This window comes from Trichechus manatus, unplaced genomic scaffold (genome assembly GCF_000243295.1).
Source record: "Trichechus manatus latirostris isolate Lorelei unplaced genomic scaffold, TriManLat1.0 scaffold00068, whole genome shotgun sequence".
Lineage (NCBI taxonomy): Eukaryota > Metazoa > Chordata > Mammalia > Sirenia > Trichechidae > Trichechus > Trichechus manatus.
The window spans coordinates 12,538,864-12,557,701 of record NW_004444004.1 but is presented as its reverse complement, the minus strand read 5'-3'; the positions used below and the strand labels follow the sequence as shown (position 1 = coordinate 12,557,701).

Below are 18,838 nucleotides of genomic sequence, written 5' to 3'. Positions count from 1 at the left end.
TGTTAGTAAAGTGACTCACTTTTTTTGGGTTTTTTTTTTTTTTTTTTTTTTTTAGGCACAGAGAAAAAAAGGTGGTTGGCTCTTCTGAAAAAGTCTCTTGTAAGGTTGCCAAATTCCTGATACACTTATAAAGAGGTAAAAAGGAGTGATGACATGACTCAGTCAGCTGGAATACAGCTGGGTTGCTTAGGAAATATTTTTCTTATAGGAAGGTGACTACAAAGGGTTTGACTAAGGAATTACCTTATAGTTTTTATCCCCCTCCCCCCTCCTCTTTCTGCCTTTGCTATAAGGACAATATAAAAAGTCAGATGAGCTTAAGCACTGCATCAAGAAACTGAATCAAGCAGAGAAAAGAACAGTTTGCCTGTACGAAGAAGGTGTTGGGACTCTAAGTTCCTTGAGGAGAACAGGATATGAGCACAGTTAAGGCCTATCTTAGCTAATCATTCAAGTAAGCAGGTAATTAAAGGGTTTTGATTTCTAAAGCCAAGTAAGCTGAAATAGGAAGATCTGATGGCAAACTAAGACCAACACTGAAGTGCTAAGTCTAAACTGGGGATCAGGTTTCTGGTGCTCGGAAAACACTGACATAAAGATTTTTTTCCACTTAGGCCAGTCAGAAAACAACAAGAAGAAAAACATACACACAAATAAAAAAGCCCAAGGTTGAACAAAAAATTGAACAGTTCAAACTTAGAGAACAAGACTTTTTTTTTTGTAATTTTGCTCTAACTGCATAGTTTTTAACATTTGGTATGCAGTTATTGTTCATTGGAATTGAAATATATATACTGATTTTGTTTATTCTTACGGAAGCATTAGACTAGATTATGTGCTAAGTATGAAAACTCCCCACAGAAGGCTGGGAAGTCAAGAACCACCTTCAACCTGGTAAGAGTACTCCAATTAAAAAAATGGTATTTAAATGAAAATCATCTACTAGCCTTTCAAACCCAAATCATTTGTGACAGTACCATGCCTATTCTCATAGTTGTATTTTAAGTTAGCTACTTACCAAAGAGCCCCGGTGGCGTGGTGGTTAAGCACTTGGCTACTAACTGAAAAGGTCGGCGGTTAGAACCCACCAGCTGCTCCACAGGAGAAAGACGTGGCAGTCTGCTTCTGTAAAGATTACAGCCTTGGAAACTATGGGCAGTTCTACCCTGTCCTACAGGGTTGCTGAGTCAGAATCGACTCCATGGTAACGGGTTTGGCTTTTTTGATTTCACTGCCAAAAGTGAGAATCCCAACTAAACCTAAAAATTCTAGGAATAGCCAGAAAAAATAAGTGCTAGGCAAGCATAACCTAGTCTTATTTTCCTAGTACATCCTAAAAAGTCATGTTTCAACTCGGTACTAGGAAATAGGAATCACTCAAATCCTTAGATACATGGCAATATGGCTCATTAACAAGATTATCAAAAAGCTGAGGATATAGTTGTGACAATTATCTAATAGGGAATTAACTGAATCCTCAAGATGTGAACTGGTACTTTTATTATCCTTTGAAAGGCCATTTTGTGTTAAATACTATAAAAGCCTAGAAGTAGAATATACCTAAACATACCTAATTGATATCAATGATATTAATAAAAATAGATGGTGAGAAAATTTAGCACAATGGCTTGTATTTTTTGAAAGTAGGTTTTGTGGCAACATTTAACAATGATCTTTAATGAAATTAAAGGAAACTTTCTCATGAAATATAAATCTGTTCACATATAAGATAATTACAAACTTAGAGTGGACCCTTAAGCAACTTTCTCTTGTCTAAAATGATAATCTGATTTTTCAAAAATGATTCATGTAACAAATGTAGCTACCATATTCCAGAAAGAACAGCTTGATAATCTATTTATGGACAAAATAACAGAAAAATAAATCATCTCCCTGAGCCTACTCAAGAATTCTAAACTAAAAACCTTCTACTCTGTACATTTACAACCGTTCAATAAATACCAACATTGAAACAATTAACTCCAGGTTAGGTTAGCTATCACAGTGTCCCAATTTGCCAAAGTGGGTTAGAATAAAAGTCACTCCCATTAATGATTAAAAGTAATTTCTAGTAAAATTGGGACAAAAATAGATAACTAAATTTATGCCCGCCTGGAGAAGTTAATACCAAATGCAATCTTGCTAAATCACGTTGTAACTTGTTTTTTAAAAAGTAAACAAGTTGTTGGGCTACAGACCATATTATAGAAGCTTTATCAAATTAATGTGCTAATATGATTTTGTAAGTTATCCAAAACATCCAATGGTGAACTAAACTTAAAAAGAAGTAAATGTCAGTAACTTCTAAGGTCAACCTTAAATAAAAATTAGAGCCCTAAAGGACCTGTCAGAACACCCCTTCTTTTTAAAATTGAAATCAATCATTTCTATTATCTGTGACCTGATTATTCAGACTGTGAGATTTCTTGGTTTTCTTCTTCTGAGTTCACTGCTCATCACCAAAGGTGGGCCAAAACCAAACCCTTTGCCTTCGAGTCGATTCTGACTCATAGCAACTCTCTTGGATAAGAGTTGAACTGCCCCATAGGGTTTCAAGGCTGTAAATCTTTACAGAAGCAGACTGCCACATCTTTCTCCCATGGAGTGGCTGGTGGGTTCCAACTGCGGACCTTATGGCTAGCAGGTGAGTGCTTAACCACTGCATCACCAGAGCTCCTTCAAAGATGAGCAGAGGAGCAAAATTTAAACCAAGCCATTTTTCTTTATTAAATTTTTTTTTGTACTGAAGGAGCCCTGGTCACGCAATGGTTAAGCGCCCAGCTGCTAACCAAAAGGTCGGTGGTACAAATCTACCAGCCCCTGTGACAAAAGACCTGGTGATCTGCTCCTGTGAACATTACAGCCTAGGAACCCCTACCGGGCAGTTCTACTCTGTCATATAGGGTCACTATGAGTCGGAACCAACTCGATAGCACACAACAACAATAACTCCCACAGTAGGCACTCAGTAAACGTTTGTCAAGTGAACATAAAAATTTTTTTTTTTAGACTGTCATTTTCTCTGATAAAAGGTTTGGTGGGAAAGTAAGCTGTAAACTAATGACTGAACTGCGGTTTTGGTGTAATTGGTAGCTTTTAATTATTCATGTTCTCCCTGAATATCAAGTGCTCTGTTACAAATTATATTTCTATATTTTATGTATTTGAATTTCTATTTCTACATTATTTTATAAAATACATATTAAGGATTGATAAATGTCCTAGAAAAATCTTAAGTTACCCAGCAATACACAAAACATTCTGTAGGCCAAGTTTAACACCACTATTATTTATTATTTTAAAAGATCATTCAATCTTATTTACATCTGAAATAGTAACTACTGATAATGTAATTTTTCTAATTACCTAGCTATCAGGAATGTATTTTTCCCACTAATTTGATAGCCAAAAGATGTCTGATTATGTGAAAAATGTTAATAAGTACCACATGCACTCACTGTGACTGCTAGAAAACAGGTTTGAAGGGAAAGAAAAAAGCCTGTGTTTTCAGTTAGTGGCTTGTGGACAAAAATATAAATCAGAGTCATTCTAAAAAAAAAAAAAAAAACAAACCCACAACACAGTATTGTGGTCTAACTAAAGAAATGACAACAATCTACAAAACAATTACAGAAAAAAAAATGGGATAGAGACTTTTTGATGAGGCACAGAGGCTCAAATCAGTGTGGCTCACATCCTGAGGGGTATTCCCTTAGGAACAAAGAAACTACCCTTTGAAATGCAGTTAGCAGTGGCTGGGATTCTAGCTCTTACCACCAGAGCAAGGTCATTTTCTGACCTGGTTACCATTCCATAATCAATTATGTTAAAGTATAAAAAGAAGGGCATAAAAAATACTTTTTAAAAAATTGTTTTAAGGAGTAAATTATACATACTCACATTTAAATGGTTCACATTTAAAATACATCACAAAGTGTTTATAGTTTAGAACAGAAAAACAGGGAGAAGCCTAATGTTTTAAATTGCCATTCAAGACCACTCATCTAGTTACACGTTAGTGGATTTAAAAGTCTCAATTCCACCTCTTATTGGGTGTGTGACAAGTACCTTACCCTCTCTGAGCTGCCAAGTTTTCTTATTTGTAAAATTAGGGTAATAACTGTCCTATCTATCTCACAAAAATTGTTCTGTCTCACAGAACTGCAGGATAATTAGAAGAGATAACCTGAGTGAAAGTACTTTGAAAACTAAAACTCAAGTTTAGTTGACAGTATGGCATTATCACTCTTGCGTGTAACAACGTGTAGGCCTATAATACTTATTGTGACTATAATACTTATTGTGAACTCATTCATTCCTCAAAAAAAGTTGGTAACAAGGAATTGATACGATTGCAGGATAACTAGCAACACCTCCCAAAGCTTCACTGTTAACATTTCATATTACTGAGTACAGGATGTCCCCAAGTTACAAAGGTCCCATGAACCCAAACCAGTGTCCTTGCCCCCCTTCCTTTCTCCTTCCTCATCCTTATAGGAACTGGTGTGTGTGTGGGGGGAGGTTTAGGGAGAAGTGGAGATTTGAGAGAACCCAGAAGCTCAAAAGTAGAAGAAATTGTGAGAAGCAGAATACCAGAGAGCATGCTACTCCATTCCCACCTCAATCTTTTGTCATCACTACACATAAATTCTGGACATCTCTCTATGCTGCAAAATAAAGCAAAGGTTAAAAGTAAACAACCAAGAGATATGAACCTGAAACATAACAGGGATAGTAAAGTTCACTTAAAGGAAAGGAGCTTGATCTCAGTCATCAACCTTACCCCTAAGGACAATCCAATAAAGATGAAATACCAATTGCAAAATACTTACAAACCTACTCACTTTCACTCACAAAGTTACTAGCTTTATCAAGTTATATCAGTAAATTCATTCTGCCCACCTATCTTCCATTAACATGGAAGATCTACCTCCCACCTGAGTTACCAACCCCACTTACCAATGTAGTCACTATATCCAATTTAATCAATCTTTCCCTTACTCCTTCCAGATGTTTCCACCCTTTATACTTCATCCTTCCTTGTCCTTTCTCAGTTGTAGTCTCATCCCATCCATTAACCAGTAAGTCCTTAGGCTAAGGATCTGTGTACTAATGACATAGGATAAACTAGGAAAGAGAAAGCTAGGGGTGGAAGGGGTGGCATTGGGGTTGAGAAAAACGTTCAAAGCACCTGTCATTTCAGTTTGACATGGGAAAATAAGCCTTATTTCTAAATCGGAAAGAGAGATACTTTCTGAAAAATACACACACTGTCTAAAGAGAAGAATTCTACTTTGGTTTTCAAAAACTAAATGACTTATGCTATTGTTATGTATGGAAATGATACCAATATTGGTGCAGTCACTGACAGATTAACCACCTCCAATTCAGATAATCTGGGGGATTAATCATGGATATTTAGAAGGTATTACTACACTATGCAACATTAACCAGCATGAGCACCAAAACCAAACATTAACAGAAGCAGTTTATATATTCTGAATATTTCTTCAATATCCTTATTTTCAGCAAAACAAGCATATTATATTCATATTTATCATTTTAAAATATTTTAGTTATATGAATTCTGAGGTTTTTAAAACATAAGAAATGTATTTGTCAATTAACTATTAAAGACTTATAATAAAGACTCATACAATACGCAGTCTTTACCTTTCTTTTCCTGTTTATTCAAAGGCTACAAAAGAAACCTTTCCTATTTAATTTCTAAACAGTTTTGTCAAATTAAAATGAACTATTGTGTTTTTAGACAAATAACACACATCTTCTACCTTTGTTTGCCAACCGAGCCCCCCATGAGGTATTTTCATAAGCGCCGCTGTGTGTTTACAAAAATACCTCAGGGGGTGGGGTGCGGCTGGCAAACAAATGTAGAAGCCACGTGTTATTTGTGCAAATATACAGTAACCTAAGGCCAAACATTATTTCTACAACCTACAGAAATTATTTTTGTTAAAAGCCAGATTAATTACTTTAATAGCTGTTGATGAATCAAGATGTTTTTAAGTCACTTCAGCTAGTTCATAACGATTGTTTTTGTTGTTGTTGTTAGGCGCTGTTGAGTTGGTTCCATCTCACAGTGACCCTATGTACAAAAGAATAAAACACTGCCCGGTCCTGTGCAATCCTCAAATTGTTGCTATGTTTGACCCCAATGTTGCACCGTGTCAATCCATCTCATTGAGGCTCTTCCCCTTTTTTGCTGACCCTCTACCAAGCATGATGTCCTTTTTCAGGGACTAGTCCCTCCTGATAACATGTTGAAAGTATGTGAGGCAAAGTCTCACCATCCTGGCTTCTAAGGAGCATTCCTTCTGGCTGTACTTCTTCCAAAACAGATTTGTTCATTCTTCTGGCAGTTCATGGTATATTCAATATTCTTCGCCAACACCACAATTCAAAGGTGTAAATTCTTCTTCCGTCTTCCTTATTCATTGCTCAGCTTTCACATGCATATGAGGCGATTGAAAACACCTTTGCTGCAGCCACTGTGTCAATCCATCCCATTGAGGGTCTTCCTCTTTTTTGCCTACCCTCTACTTTACGAAGCAGGAGGTCCTTCTCCAGGGACTGTTCCCTCCTGATAACATGTCCAAAGTACCTGAGACGTAGTCTCGCCATCCTTGCTTCTAAGGAGCATTCTGGCTGTACTTCTTCCAAGACAGACTTGTTCATTCTTTGGGCAGTCCATGGTATATTCAATATTCTTCACCAACACCATAATTCAAATGCATCAATTCTTCTTCAGTCTTCCTTATTCTTTGTTCAGCTTCGGCATGCATATGGCATGCATACGAGGCGACCTTTTCCAACTTTCGCATTCCAATCACCAGTGATTACCAATGCATCTTGACTGCACGTCTGATCAATTTCAGAATACAGAAGATGGTTAAAATCTTCAGTTTTTTCATCTTTGGCATTAGTGGTTGGTGCATAAATTTGAATAATAGTCGTATTAACTGGTCTTCCTTGTAGGCGTATGGATATTATCATATCACTGACAGCTTTGTAATTTCATGCCATTCGTCTTCAATTTGTCATTCCTGGTAATAGCAAACCATACGATTTTTTGATTCAAAATGGCCAATACAAGTCCACTTCAGCTCACTAATGCCTAGGATATTCATCCTCAAGCATGCCATTTCATTTTTGACAACTTCTAATTTTTCTTGATTCATACTTCGTACATTCCACATTCTGATAATTAATGGATGTTTGTAGCTGTTTCTTCTTATTTAGAGTCCTGCCACATCAGCAAATGAAGGTCCCAAAAGCTTGACTCCATCCACGTCATTAAGGTTGACTCCACTCTGACGAGGCAGCTCTTCCTCAGTTGTATTTTGAGTGCCTTCCAACCTGAGGGGGTCCTCTTCCGGCACCATATCAGACAATGTTCTGCTGCTATTCATAAGGTTTTCACTGGCCAATTTTTTCAGAAGTAGACTGTCAGGTCCTTCTTACCAGTCTTAGTCTGGAAGCTCTGCTGAAACCTGTCCTTCATGGGTAGCCCTGCAGGTATTTGAAATATCGGTGGTATAGCTTCCAGCATCACAGCAACATGCAAACCACCAACAGTACGACAATTTGACAGAACAGTGCTGGCTCATGATGATACTGAGTCTAAAACCACATCTGCAAATATATTTCTTAAACAGTCACCCTTGATTTTGAAACTTATTCTAGTTGATATTACAAAGGGATGTCCATTGGATGTTGGTGATGCAATGCATTCAAACTTCAAGACAAAAACTAACATTGAAAAACTGGGAAAATTAGTATGAGGAAATTGCTGCTTAAACTTTTTTTTTTTAAATTGTATATGTTTAAAATGTTTGGAGACAAAAAGGTTTAGTGAGCTTCAGAGAAACTGACCCTGACAGAATACCAAATTGTAAACTGCCAGACATCTGCAGCTGGTAATAAAATGCTAAAACCTGAAGAGCTTTAGCAGAACCTGATTATATGGTAATCCTAGTATCTGAAAGAAGGCAAAAGAGCTAGAATAACTGATGGGCTGTTATAGTAACCAAGATAAATTTGTACACTGACTGTGGAAAAACATTGGGGTTGCCATCAGGTATGAGGCCCACATTATGTCTTATGTGCTTTTTCCTCAATTTTGAATCATGAGATGATAGACTAACACAAAGAATGCCCAGTTTGAAACAACAGAATAGTTTCACTGTGAAGAGTAAAGAAAGCACCTAATTAAAGGTTTAACTGGTTAGCAGGATAACATACAGCAGCTGGAGGTGAACAGACTTTCAAATACTTTGTGGAATTTTGAAGAAATTAGTTCACCTCTGGGTAGAAAACAGAAATGTAAGTTAATTATCAATTCAAGTTAAGTATCAGTCGGGCAGCATAAAGCACTAACAATTTTAATTACTTTAAATTTTGTTTGTGGTATTTCTTAAACGTTATTAATCTCTTACAGAAGGAGTTATTTAATTCACACTGTATATATGTATGTGTGCAGCTAAAAGAATACTAAATGGTATGATTTGTCTTACCCGAGTTATCCAGGCGCAGGAAAGAAGCCTTAAAACTTGGTCTCTATACCCGCTGCTTAGGCTACCTTCAACTCCTCTAACCTCCGTGACCTCAGCCTCTTACTCCCAGACACTACCTCTGCTACCACCACCACTACTACCCTAGAAAGTATCCACCAGACTTGTAGGCAGAGTATGCGCGCAGGGAACAGTCTCTTCATGGGGCTCGCCTGGCAAATTCACCTAACTTTGTCAAAGGCATAAGAATGAGCTGAAGAGAACACGTGGATTGCTGTGTAAAGGCTGTGCAATAAGTCTCAAATACCAACAATTAAATATTATTTCCTATTTGATAAGACCATTACTGAACTTCAATATGTGAAAACTACCTAAGTTTTTACATTTTTAAAAATAAAATTTTATCTACCCAATTAAGGAGGTTAAAACAGAATGGTTTTCAATTTACATGAGTTCGTACAGATTCAAATTGAGCCCCCAAACTGCCATACTGCTACAGTCTATTTTATCTCCGTAAGTCAACAATTCAGAACTTGAATTTACTAGTTAATATGTAGAAGGTTTTTTCCCCAGTTCAATATGTTACATGGGTGTGTTAAAACAGCATTTATAAATATTTTTCTATCAATCTACAAAACTAATAGCAATCAAATACAATCTATGATTAAATGCCAACCCATGAACAAACAGCCATTTTTTTATTGTTGTAGTTTAAATGGAGTTTACATTTCAAGTTCATCTCCCATACAAAAATTTATACATACATTGTTATGTTACCCTAACTGCTCTCCCCATACTGTGACAGCACGCTCCTCCTTTCCACCCGATTCCCCATGTCCATTCAACCAGCTCCTAACCCTCTCTGCCTTCCCATCTCACCTCCGGACAGAAGCTGCCCGTTTAGTCCCTTGTATCTACTTAAGCTAAGAGGCATACTCCTCATGAGTATCAGCTTATGTCCCACAGTCCAGTCCAATCCCTGTCTGAAGAGTTGGCCTCAGAAATTGTTTTAGTTCTGGGCTGATAGAGACTCTGGGGGCCATGCTTTCCGGGGTTCCTCCAGTCTCAGACCATTAAGTCTGGTCTTTCTACTTGAATTTGAGTTCTCCATCCCACCTTTCTCCTGCTCCATCCAGGACTCTCTGCTGTGTTCCCTGTCAGGGCGGTCATTGGTGGTAGCCCCGCACCATCTAGTTCTTCTGGTCTCAGGCTGATGAAGTCTCTGGTTTATGTGGCCCTTTCTGTCTCTCGGGCTAACACTTTCCTTGTGTCTTTGGTGTTCTTCATTCTCCTTTACTCCAGGTGGTTGGGACCAATTGATGCACCTTAGATGGCGGCTTGCAGGCTTTTAAGACACCAGACACCACTCACCAAAGTAGGATGCAGAACATTTTCTTAATAAGCTTTGTTATGCCAGTTGACCTAGATGTTCCCTGAAAGCATGGTCCCCAGAACCCTACCCCTGCTACTCTGTCCCTCAAAGTGTTTGATTGTATTCAGGAAACTTCTTAGCTTTCATTTAGCCCAGTTGTGCTGACTTCCCCTGTAGTGTGTGCTGTCCTTCTCTTTACCTAAGATAATACTTGTCTACTATCTAGTTAGTGAATAACTCTCACTCTCTCTCCCCACCCTCATAACCATCCAAACAGCCATTTTTAAGGAATCTTTCCTAAAGTAACCCTTATCAGACATTTTTTTAAATTAAAACTTGTATCAATTTTCAATTTAGAGAGAAATGTTTCTGATACCTAAGTAAAGTGAGAAGCTGAGTTTTCAAGAAAAGCAGCTATGCAACTTTTTGTTTTTTAGACTAACACAATTCTTCAGGACAGTTCGATTTCAGCTGCCATGATTTAAAATCAAGACACATGCCCCGGATGAGAAAGCATTACTGAAGAAGAACAAAGACAGTCTCTTTAACAAATGGTGCTGGCAAAACTGGATATCCATCTGCAAAAAACTGAAACAAAACCCATACCTCACACCATGTACAAAAACGAACTCAAAATGGATCAAAGACCTAAATATAAAATCTAAAACAACAAAGATCATGGAAGAAAAAATAAGGACAATGCTAGGAACCCTAATATATGGCATAAATACTATACAAACCATAACTAACAATGCACAAACACCAGAAGAGAAACTACGTAACTGGGAGCTCCTAAAAATCAAACATTTATGCCCATCAAAAGACTTCACCAAAAGAGTAAAAAGAGAACCTACAGACCAGGAGAAAATTTTTGGCTACGACATACCCGATAAGGGTCTAATCTCTAAAATCTACAAGATACTGCAACACCTCAACAACAAAAAGACAAATAACCCAATGAAAAAATGGGCAAAGGATATAAACAGACACTCCAAAGAAGACATTCAGGTGGCTAACAGATACATGAAGAAATGCTCACGATCATTAACCATTAGAGAAATGCAAATCAAAACTACAATGAGATACCATCTCACCCCAACAAGGCTGGCACTAATCCAAAAAACACAAAATAATAAATGTTGGAGAGGTTGTGGAGAGACTGGAATACTAGTGGGAATGTGAAATGGTACAACCACTTTGGAAAACAATTTGGTGCTTCCTTAAAAAGCTAGAAATAGAAGTACCATACAATTCAGCAATCCCACTCCTTGGAATATATCCTAGAGAAATAAGAGTTGTCACATGAATATATATATGCACACCCATGTTCACTGCAGCACTGTTCACAACAGCAAAAAAGATGGAATCAACCTAGGTGCCCATCAACGGATGAATGGATAAACAAATTATGGTACATACACACAACCGAATACTACGCAACGATAAAGAACAGTGATGAATCCACGAAACATCTCACAACATGGATGATCTGGACGGCATTACGCGGAGTGAAATCAGTCAGTTGCAAAAGGCCAAAGATTGTATAAGACCACTATTACAAGAACTCAAGAGAAGGTTTAAACACAGAAGAGAACACTCTTTGATGGCTACGAGGGTGGGGAGGGAGGGAGAGGGGATTCACTAACTAGATAGTAGACAAGAATTATCTTAGGTGAAGGGAAGGACAACACACAGTACAAGGAAAGTCAGCACAACTGGACCAAAACAAAAGCTAAGAAGTTTCCTGAACACAACCAAATACTTTGAGCGACAGAGGGGCTGGGGCCTGTGGATAATAGTTTCAGGGGACATCTACATCAATTGGCATAATAAAGTTTATTAAGAAAAGGTTCCGCATCCTACTTCGGTGAGTGGCATCTGGGGGTCTTAAAAGCCTGCAAGGGGCAATCTAAGATGCATCAATTGGTCCCAACCCACTTGGAGCAAAGGAGAATGAAGAACACCAAAGACACAAGGAAAATATTAGCCGAAGAGACAGAAAGGGCCACATAAACCAGAGACTGCATCAGCCTGAGACCAGAAGAACTAGATGGTGCCCGGCTACCACCAATGACTGCCCTGACAGGGAACACAACAGAGTCCCAGATGGAGCAGGAGAAAGGTGGGGTGCAGAACTCAAATTCTAGTAAAAAGATCAGACTTGATGGTCTGACTGAGACTGGAAGAACCCCAGAAAGCACAGCCCCCAGACTCTCTGTCAACCCAGAACTAAAACCATTCCCGAGGCCAACTCTTTAAAGAGTAGACTGGACTATAAGACATAAAATGATACTCGTGAAGATTGTGCTTCTTAGTTCAATCAAATACATGAGACCAAATGGGTGGCTCCTGTCCAGAGGCAAGATGAGAAGACAAGAAGGGACAGGAACTGGTTGAATGGACACAAGAAACCCAGGGTGAAAAGGGGGAGTGTACTGTCACATTATAGGGATTGCAACTAATGTCACATAATATGTGTATAAATTTTTGTATGAGAAATTAACTTGAGCTGTAAACTTTCACCTAAAGCACAATAAAGAAAAAGATTAAACTAAAAAATCAAGACACGTGCTTTCGCTATTACTCCAACCTAAACGTGGCAGACGGCAGTTGACACTACTAAAGTTCTAAAATTAACACAGTATAGCATAGCATAACTTAACAACATAACGTTACTAGCCACTGTTCTTAGATCAGCTATTCTGCCACCTTTTTTCATTCTGAGTTGGGGAAAACTAGAGGGCAAAAGTTAGGGTCCTTTAACTGAGTCAATGTCCTTTACAGCAAGGCATAAAGAAATAGAAACACATTAGATAGGAGTAGAACATCTTAGGAGCCCAGCGAACAGGGAAGTACCAGAAATCTATATCAGGGATATCAAGTAATACTTCCCCTCTATCCACAGACATGACAGTGTAGTACAAACGAGCAATCAGAAGACTTGGGTTCTAGTTTCGAGTCTGCCACTAATCAGCAATGTGTCACTTCCCCTCTCTGAGCGTAGGTTTCTCTATCAGTTAAATGGGAGAGCTAGGCTAAATGATCTTTTGTCCCTTTCAACTCTAAAAAATTACAATTCTATCCCTTTTCCAAGGCCTCAAAAAACATTTGGCTGACACTAAAAAAAAAAAGTCAATGCATAAAATGTCACATTTATTTTTATAATATGTTCTAAGTGACAGCCTTTAGTGTATGTATAATCCATACTAATTAGCAGGGGCATTCATCTCATATATAATTTACTCAATAAATACTTACCATAATTTCAAATCTATGGCTCTTGTTCATGCACCAAAAGTCATTTTTATTAAACTAAAAGGTAAAATAAAATGTTGGGAAGATTTCCCAAGAACTTAAAGCTTATCAGTAAAAGCATACATTAAACCTCAATACAACAGTTTTGGAAGGGCTCTCAGAGTGTAATCTCAATTTAAAGAAAATGAAATGACTCACAGTCCAGGACTCTTTTCTACTATACCACAGCTCTTCCTCCTTCTTTCCTGCACTATCAAAAGATAGCACCTTAACAGAAAACATCTGACTATGAAACTGATCTGGGTTCTAGTCCTAGCTCTGCCATTGATTTGTTGTGGCACTTTGGTCAAGTCACTTCCTCTCTCTGGGCTTCAGTTTTTCACATCATTTTCTATGGAGTTTATCCCTCATGTCCCTTCTAATGTTAACATACTATGATCTTGTAAAACTCCTATTTAATAAAACAAAAATACACAATCACTGAAAGAGAAAGTGGGGATTTCCAGCCAAGAGAACTAAAAAGTTTGAACTCCTGGTTTTAAATAGATACATAAATTCAATTCAGCAGGTTGGTACTAAAGCATTTTACTCCAGAATATCTTGGGGAAGGACCCCACTCACCCACCCATCTACCCTAGTGTGTGGTACCTATGATGTACTAGGAAAAAACACTGGACTAGGAGTCTGAAGAGATGGTTTCAAATTCCAGCTCTGCCACTTACAAGCTGTGTCTCCTAGGACAATTCACTTAACCTCTCTGAGCCTAAGGTTCCTCATATGTAAAAACGAAAATAAAAATAAGGAAACCTGACCTTTAGAGATGAAACAAAACGAAGCATTATAAATGTGGTATATACTGCAAAGCTGGTGAAGTGGAGATGATCTGCTACTAAGGAAAACTAGGCTGTACTGGAATTGAAAATCTTTCTACAAAAAAACTGGGCTAATTTTTAACTTATCAAATATTTGCTTTAAAAAGTAGAATACCAAAGCTGAAGATACCACTGGAGCAGAAATGCAAGAAATAAATCAATTTTAGGAAATGGACTGTGTATTTGGATCTGCTGATTAATAAAGCATGAAATAACTCTCAACTGCCTACTCAGTTAAGTGAAATTTGGTGAAATGGTCTTTGTATTCCTGAACACACAATAGCAAGGAACATTTCTTAGAAGTGCCCAAATTCAGTCTTAAAAGCTTGTGAGCGGCCATCTAAGATGCATCATTTGGTCCCAACCACCTGGAGTAAAGGAGAATGAAGAACACCAAAGACATAAGGAAAGTATTAGCCTAAGAGACAGAAAGGGCCACATAAACCAGAGACTTCATCAGCCTGAGACCAGAAGAACTAGATGGTGCGGGGCTACCACCAATGACCGCCCTGACAGGGAAGACAACAGAGAGTCCCGGATGGAGCAGGAGAAAGGTGGGGTGCAGAACTCAAATTATAGTAAGAAGACCAGACTTAATGGTCTGACTGAACCCGGAGGAACCCCGGAAAGCATGGCCACTGGATTCTCTATCAGTCCAGAACTAAAACAATTTCTGAGGCCAACTCTTCAGACAGGGACTGGACTGGACTGTGGGACATAAAGTGATACTCGTGAGGAGTGTGCCTCTTAGCTCAAGTAGGTACAAGAGACTAAACGGGCAGCTTCTGTCTGGAGGTGAGATGGGAAGGCAGAGAGAGTTAGAAGCTGGATGAATGGACATGGGGAATCAGGGGTGGAAAGGAGGAGTGTGCTGTCACAGTATGGGGAGAGCAATTAGAGTCACATAACAATGTATAAATTTTTGTATGAGAAAAAATTAAAAAAGTGCCCCAATTCAGTCTATTAACCTCTTAGAGTTTGTATGATGTGACACTCCATTTCTACCAAGAGATAGGAGGTATTTCTGATGACCAAATATCTGGTGACCCCATCTGTTCCCACAAATTAACAATTCTCACTGCATTTCCAGGTGGTCGTTAGTAGTCTCCTTACTATACCTTATGCAAATAACAAAACCAGTGGAAAGGGATAGAGGAAAATGTAAATGATGCCAATCTTTTCTTTCTTTCTTTCCAGCACTGCTAGTTCTTTTCAGATGCAATTCCCCAGATGAGTCTAATTCTCTTCTAAATCCCCTCGCTAATACAACATGGAGCATTGAAATCCACAAACTGACACTGCAGTTTTATCCATAGAGCTCAACATACTCAGTATTTGGGCAGGTTAGAGTTAAAATTAGAAAGCCGGGTCCCAACAAACTTTTTTACTTTTCACCCAGTATCAAAGGATCCAAGTGCTTGAGAAGCTGTATTATCCCACTGGGGAAGAAGTGACTCTATGGATTCTATCAAAATGACTCATTCAGTTTAGATAAGTTAAATAGCTCCAAGTTTTGGATACTTCTTCCCAAAATAAGCACTGCGTGAAGTTAACAAATTTGCTAATTCCAAGAAAGGAAGGAGAAAGAAATGAATGTTGGAGTACTCTCTGTGCCAGGCGCTGGACTAGGCAGTTTACACAGCTCCAGATGTAACTGTCACTCAAAATGACTTATTTTACTCAATGAAAAGTAACAATATCTATGTTGCTCTAAATTGATTACAACAAGTAAACTGTTATTTCCTCCTCCCCCTCCGTCCCACGTATGTACACACAAAAGTCACAATCATTTAACCTGAATTGACAGTTCATTACTTTGAGAGTTTCGGAAACCACTAAAACAAAATTTAATTTGAAGGGAGCAACACTGAAATCTAAACGTTATTTTCTATCCTCTACCATCAAGCCATGAACCTGTCTGATATTGAACTCGAAGGAGATTCAGTGCCATCTCAAGACTGGCCAAAGTGATCTCAAAACCACCCAAAAATCCCACAATAACATGAAGGTTGGTAGCAACGCACACATCCGTAATCTACGAAGGTACATTTATGACTTTGCTGTGATAATTTTTCTTGGTCTATATTATGTATCACATACATTAGGTTTTAGAACCTACTTCTAGAATGTAGGGACAACTTTATTTGCATCAAACAGGGTCTTTTCTTCCACAAGAAAGCATGAGAATTGAAGTAAGGTGAACTCCTGGAACCATATTACTGCCTTACACTAAAATACAAATTTTAACAATTCTCAAGTTCTTACAGCATGAAAATATATTTCACTGCCTCTAGTTCCACGTAAGTCCATATAGAAGTTCAGCGAAATCGTTTTCAACATTATTCCAACTTTGAAAAGTGAACAAGTGGGTAAAGGAGAAATCCTAGTCAAGCGAAGCATTCCAGCTACTGTACTTCCTACTCAAAATTTCCCATATTAATCAACACTAAACTAAAACATCTTGCAGAATTAGATAAAGAGCTCAAAGCTGTGGCTCTCCTTCCAACCACCAGATTACTCAGCACTTGTTTGTATGTCTGTAGTCGGTTATGTACATTTATGTCCGGATACCCATTTAGACCGCATTCTCCCTAACGCTAAGGAATTTGTCTTCGATTTCCTTTGCCTCACGGTAAGATACTATTTTAATAACACACTGTTAATCTAGAGTACATCAGCTAGAGGACTTTACTAAGTAAATACCCAACCTTCCCGCCGCTCCTTTTCTTCCTGTGCAAGGAAAAGAGGACAGCAAATAGGGGAGAGTTAGAGCTACCTCTGAAACGAAAAGGTAAGTTAGCTGTAAAAGGAAGAAAAAATGTGTAGTGCAATTACTCCTGCTACTGCCCCTTTAATCTATGGTCCCCGAGGCCAAAACGGATGTTTGAAAGGTAAACTCTGGACCCTACAAATTCAAATCGCAGGCTCTCAAGCATGTAAGCTGTCTCACCTCGCAGAAAACAGGGCAAGCTGAGAAACTCCGAGAGAGCCCCTGGGGCCATTCATCAGGGAGAGGACGGGGGACTTGGTTACCCAACGTGGGCGACTCCCCCTCCCCCGCCTCACCCTCCCTAAGGAACCCCAGGTCTGGGGTTTGAAGTGCCCGAGCGCGATTGTGGGGAGCAACGGGACCTGAGAGAGGTGTGAGGCACAGGAGAAGCCAGGAAACCGGGATGCTCGGCTTCTGGGCCGTAATACGTTACTTACGTTAAGGGGTAGCCGCCCCCTAGGTGCACATCTTCAGGAGCATCATAGAATTCCTCGGTGTCGCTCTCCGACGCCATTTATAGGACACACCCGCGGGTGAGGGGGCCGGCGCCGCCTGGAGAGAGGGTGACTCTCGTCTCCTCCTCGTTGTCCTCCACCCCAGCGAGACTGTGGGGAGGTGGGTGCCGGGCAAGGATGAGAAGGGAGCAGAAGATCTTAAATGAAGGCTCGGTTAGGGGCAGGGGGCCGCCCTCAGCTCCCGGGCTGCGGTAAAGACCGGCAGAAAGTCCGCCTGAGGAGACGGCGGGGGGCTCCGGAGACTGCTGCTGCCGCCGCCGCTCCTGGCGATAGGTGTATAAGGAGAGCTAGAGAAGAGGCGGTGGCTCCTCTCAGTGGGGGAGGGCGGGCGCGCCGGCTACAGCAGCTCCAATTTCTTCCGCAGCAGCAATTACAGCAGCTGGGAGAGCTGGTTGCCCGCAAAATACCGACGCGCACCTCCCATCGCGAGATTTCGGCAGGGGCTGGTAAAGAGTGGGCGTGGCGAAGAGGAGGCGGGGGCAGTTCCGAGAGGCAGCGCTCGGGTTACTTTTGCCCTAAAGCCTATCAAGACGGCGCAAGCGCGTTGAGGGCGTTCGGAAGAGCCGGAAGTAGCCAGGAAGGGAGGTGGTGAGCCACAAAAAGGGAGGAGTCGAGAACTTGGCGCAGGAGCAACGTGGTGCCTCGCTTCTGAGGGCTTGTGTCCAGACGTTGGTAGGGTCTTGCGGAGTGTCTTACCTAGTTAGCAGTTCCAAAAGGAGGCCTTTCAAGAGGGATGATTTTGAGTCTCTTTTGAAAATTTTTCTTATATATGAGGAAATATTGCGGTGGCCTTTTTGGTTTGCATTTACATCGTCTTAATTTATTCAAGCCCGGAAGATCCCGTTCTGGGGCGTAGGCAGGTCCACCACCTCTTGAGGTACATGAGTAACCCGCTTTATTTACTACAAGATCTTTAACCGAGATCCCTAGATACAATCCTGCGGTCCAGAGAGTGAGGTCCATGAGAGATATGCGGGGAGTGAGCCAGTTCCACGGAGTAAGGATGGATTTTATTGCTGGAGCGGAGCCAGTATAAGGCCTCCGGTTACTTTTTTTCTACAAATATCTATCGCTGCCCACACTTAATGTGAGAGAAATTCTTACATAGGGTCCAAGATGTGGGTTAGTCAAATGGTAAATATGTACTGAGCAGAAGATAGTTGGAAGGCTAACACCTAATTAATTATGGTCCTTCACTGACCAATGTCCAGTGATGAAAATAGAAAGGTACTTTTTAAAAGACCAAGATGTTCTTTCTTAAACAACGGGTGACTGACTTTCAAAATAATTACATTAACTTTCCTTATCGTGAAGCACCTTTATTTCTCCCACTAACATCATGGCTGTCAGGCTGTTTGAGCGATTTGCGCAGCCTCAACTATTACTCAAAATGGCGGCAGAAAAGACGAGTGGGGCCGGGGCATCGGTTGGCATTTAATCATAGATTGTATTTGATTGCTATTGGTTTTGTGGATTGATAGAAAAATATTTATAAATGCTATTTTATCACACCCATGTAACAT

The 18,838-nt window shown here is 39.7% G+C and overlaps 1 protein-coding gene across 2 annotated transcripts in view; it reads right to left on the bottom strand.

Annotated features, from left to right (window-relative positions):
• Window positions 1-17,592, bottom strand: part of WDR44 (WD repeat domain 44) — an 82,813-nt gene extending 65,221 nt beyond the window's left edge. For both annotated transcript variants that reach the window (XM_023734480.1, XM_004379803.2), the window contains exon 1: window positions 17,238-17,592. In XM_023734480.1, coding sequence (XP_023590248.1) covers window positions 17,238-17,314 — 77 coding nt within the window. In that variant the 5' untranslated portion in view covers window positions 17,315-17,592. The remainder of the gene's footprint in view (window positions 1-17,237) is intronic.
• Window positions 17,593-18,838: the final 1,246 nt, after the last annotated feature.